This window comes from Mus caroli, chromosome 5, assembly GCF_900094665.2.
Source record: "Mus caroli chromosome 5, CAROLI_EIJ_v1.1, whole genome shotgun sequence".
NCBI classification, from domain to species: domain Eukaryota; kingdom Metazoa; phylum Chordata; class Mammalia; order Rodentia; family Muridae; genus Mus; species Mus caroli.
The window spans coordinates 116257301-116261310 of NC_034574.1; the positions used below are offsets into that span (position 1 = coordinate 116257301).

A 4010-nucleotide genomic window follows, 5' to 3' on the forward strand; every position below is an offset into this window, starting at 1 on the left:
AGAGAGAGAGAGAGAGAGAGAGAGAGAGAGAGAGAGAACGAGAGAACCATACCGTTACCTGCCGTGTCTGTCTTGGGAAGAAATGATGTACCCTGTTTCCATAATCCTTCCTTCCTAAGTATCATTCCAAGAGAAGACAGACAGCTTGGTGCTATATTTTATATAAATCATTATCTTCAGAAGTTTATCATTCAGCCGGGCGTGGTGGCACACGCCTTTAATCCCAGCACTTGGGAGGCAGAGGCAGGCCGGTTTCTGAGTTCGAGGCCAGCCTGGTCTACAAAGTGAGTTCCAGGACAGCCAGGGATACACAGAGAAACCCTGTCTAAAAAAAAGAAGAAGTTTATCATTCAATCACCACCATATCCAACCTGATGCTGCGTTTCATTGATGGGGTTTTGGGGGAGAGAGGGCAGCTTCAAGCTCACGGAAAATTTGAGTGCACGGTACCAGGACTTTCCACGAATCCCTTGGTGCCACCACCTCCAGATTCCCCTTTCATTACCGGCTTGCGTTTTGTGGTGTTTACCACACAGTTTACCAGCACTGATATGCCAAAGTTAAAGCTACTATGAACAGACCAGGTGTAGCAAACATTGGTACTTCACTCTGGTGTCACGGTAATTTCACCCTTTCCAAAATGTTTTAGCTTCTCACATCATAAGATTGCTCCCTGAAGGGTAGACTGACTGACTTAGCATCTGTGTGTTGTGCTGGTATTGAACCCCGGGCCTTGCTCATGAGAGGCAAGTACTCTAGGGCTGAGCTAAAGTTCCAGCCAAGGAATTTTGCATAGAGAAACTTTGGGGAAAGGCAGCTGCAATAACAGCAACATCAAAACCACGAAGCAAGCCGGGCAGTGGTGGCGCACACCTTTGAACCCAGCACTCGGGAGGCAGAGGCAGGCAGATCTCTGAGTTCGAGGCCAGCCTGGTCTACAAAGTGAGTTCCAGGACAGCCAAGACTACACAGAGAAACCCTGTCTCAAAAAAAACCAAAACCAACCAACCAAACAAACACAACAAGGAAGCAGAGGAAGAGGCAGTCAATCATCCAGGCAATGCTTGCCTTCCCCATTAGCTTGCTTACTGAGTCTTATCAGATCTCTCTCTGGGGTTTTCAAGAAGTAACGAATTTGTCACATCTGGTGCTCAGACTATTAGCACTGAGTGGGGCTTCAGGCCTAGGAAGTGGGAGAACAGAAAAGATGTTTTACAATGCAAAAGACCCTCCCGCCCTCCCTAACCTTTCCATGTCCAATCTCTCCCTCCGTTTTTTATTTTAGTTTAGTTTAGTTTAGTTTTCAAGACAGGGTTTCTCTATGTAGCCCTGGCTGTCCTGAAACTCACTCTGTAGACCAGGCTGGCCTCGAACTCAGAAACCCACCTGCCTCTGCCTCCCAAGCACTAGGATTAAAGGTGTGGGCCACCACTGCCTGGCCCATTTTTAATTTTTAAATTTTTAATCTTTTTATAGAAAAAGTGTGGCGGTCCGGAGGATTGGGAGTAAAAAGCCACCCTTTAGCTATGTAGTGAGCTTGCAGTCAACCTGGGTGACCATGTTTGGGACCAAAAGGTTCTTTTCCTGGGACTGTCAGAATGGTTCTCATCCAGGGTCAGGCAGGGTGGGGGCTCTCGGGACTCACAGCTCTGGGCTCAGCAAGTCATGGCTCCCTGTGTTTGTCTTTATCCCCCAGAGCATGACCTGGTCCTTTGGCTGGAACAGTTCCCTCCCTGTCTACTACATGCAGGAAAACAGGAGAGTCATTCTCTACATCTGTGCTCACACCGCTGTCATGTACGACGTCTTCAGGAACACCCAGTACCATCTGCAGGTATGCAGGCTTTATCTCCCCATGAACAAGACAATGTGTGTGTGTGTGTGTGTGTGTGTGTGTGTGTGTGTGTGTGTGTTTGTTTGTTTGTTTGTTAAGCTAGGGACTCAGGGGCTGGAGAGAGTGGTTAAGAGCACTGGCTGCTCTTCCAAAGGTCCTGAGTTCAATTCCCAGCAACCACATGGTGGCTCACAACCATCTGTAATGGGATCTGATGCCCTCTTCCGGTGTGTCGAAGACAGCTACAGTGTACTCATATACATAAAATAAATCTTAAAAAAAATAAAAAAGATAGGGACTCAGATTTGGAGTCCAGACTAGCCCTGGGTTCTCAAACTTTTGACTTTAACCCCTGAGGTGGCAGGGATAGCAGGCATGTGCCACCACGCCAGGCTGGAAAAAGACACCTGTAACTTTCATATAGACTTTGCCTTGGATCCCAGCTTGGCTTCTGTGCCTCACTGTCATACTGGCTGGCGTTTCCTTTTCCAGCATTTTCTCCCTTTGGGTGCACATGTTAGGAACAGTGAGGGGGCCCAGGCTGCAGACACGAAGCCCCAGGGCCTGGGTTTGATTCCCCAGGACCCACATTGTGGAAGGATAGAGGGAGGAACTCTGGTAGGTGGTCCTCTGACCTCCACATGTGCACTGTGGCAGGGGAGTGTGTGCCTTCTCCATCACACACACACACACACACACACACACATGGATACACAAATGAATGTGATTAAACAAAAAGGAAAATTAAAAGAGCATAAGAAGCATATCTGATACCCACGGGGAAACACTAGCTGATACCAACTTTGCCGTTTCAAGAGTTAGAAACATCTGCATTTTGTGCATTTCTTAAAACAACTAAATGTTAGATTTTTGTTTGGTTTTTGTTTTGGAGACAGGGTTTCTCTGTGTAGCCCTGGCTGTCCTGGAACTCACTCTGTAGACCAGGCTGGCCTTGAACTCAGCAATCTGCCTGCCTTTGCCTCCTGAGTGCTGGAATTAAAGGCGTGCGCCACCACTGCCTGGCTTAGATTTCTTAAAACAACTAAATGCATAGAATATGTCCCCACAGAGGTTATGGAGGGCACCTCCTGGGGACTCAGACCCACAGCCACTTAGACTCAGTTTCTCATTACCGCGCTTGGAAGGTAGGTGTTCGTATACCCACATGACAGAAGAGGACACTGAGGCTCAGAGTGTCACAGTGACTAGCCCAAACTGGGCTAATAATATAATTATATATATTATATAAATATTATATAATAAAATAACATCATAATTGTTATTAGTGCTATGCAGTCTAGGCCTCAGGACCTAGAAGTGCTCAGGAGGCCAGAGCTCCTCCTGTTCTTCCCTCGCTTCTGCAGTGTTTCTTACTGTTTCACCCCCTCTCCTTGTGCGCATCCTCTAGGCCTGCCTTCCTTACACCTCTGGCTTCTTGCATCCCTGACGGGTCAGTGTCAGGATTCCCCACCTACATGTCCCGTTTCTGGTGTCTGTTATCCACTGCCGACTTGGTTATTCATTCTGTGTAGCCGTTTCACAAATGTGTGATGTTACAGGATCATCCTCAGTCAGTGCCAAGATCAAAAGGAACCCAAACTATGTCCCAAGAGACTAGGTGGTACTGATGATGCAACCTAAGGAATTTCTTTTCTGATAAAAGCAGTGAGCAAGTCCTATTGACTGGGTTGAGCTGAGATCACCAAGTTCAGGAACCACAGAGGAAGCTGGCTGGGGTGGGCACACAACTCAGATGGGTGCAGCGTAACAAACAAGAGCCTAGCCATGCCAGTTCACCACGAGGACTGGCCTCGGTCTTTGGTTCACAACCTATGCTGGTTTCAGATCGGTCTGTGGCCGTGAACAGCACTAATCTAGCCCCATCCTCACAGAATTCCCAGTCTGTGATCCAAAGAGGCACGGAAGCGAGCAAGGAGCTTTGAGATGAGCACAGAAGGGAGCGGAAGGTGAAGGGAAGGCACGCTAAGGAAGTCTCCATGAGAGACCCCGTAGATTGGCTAAGCAGGGACAGAGAAAACATCCTGTTTCCACTGAGACCTGAAGAATGAGAAAATGAAAGCCGGGCGTGGTGGCGCACACCTTTAATCCCAGCACTCGGGAGGCAGAGGCAGGCGGATTTCTGAGTTCGAGGCCAGCCTGGTCTACAAAGTGAGTG

The 4010-nt window shown here is 48.2% G+C and overlaps 1 protein-coding gene across 1 annotated transcript in view; it reads left to right on the plus strand.

Annotated features, from left to right (window-relative positions):
* The window catches only part of Wdr66 (WD repeat domain 66), a 76145-nt gene that overhangs the window by 8875 nt on the left and 63260 nt on the right, over positions 1–4010 (plus strand). Inside the window, 1 exon segment of the mRNA XM_021163954.2 lies at positions 1697–1834. Within this exon segment, the coding sequence (XP_021019613.2) occupies positions 1697–1834 (138 nt within the window).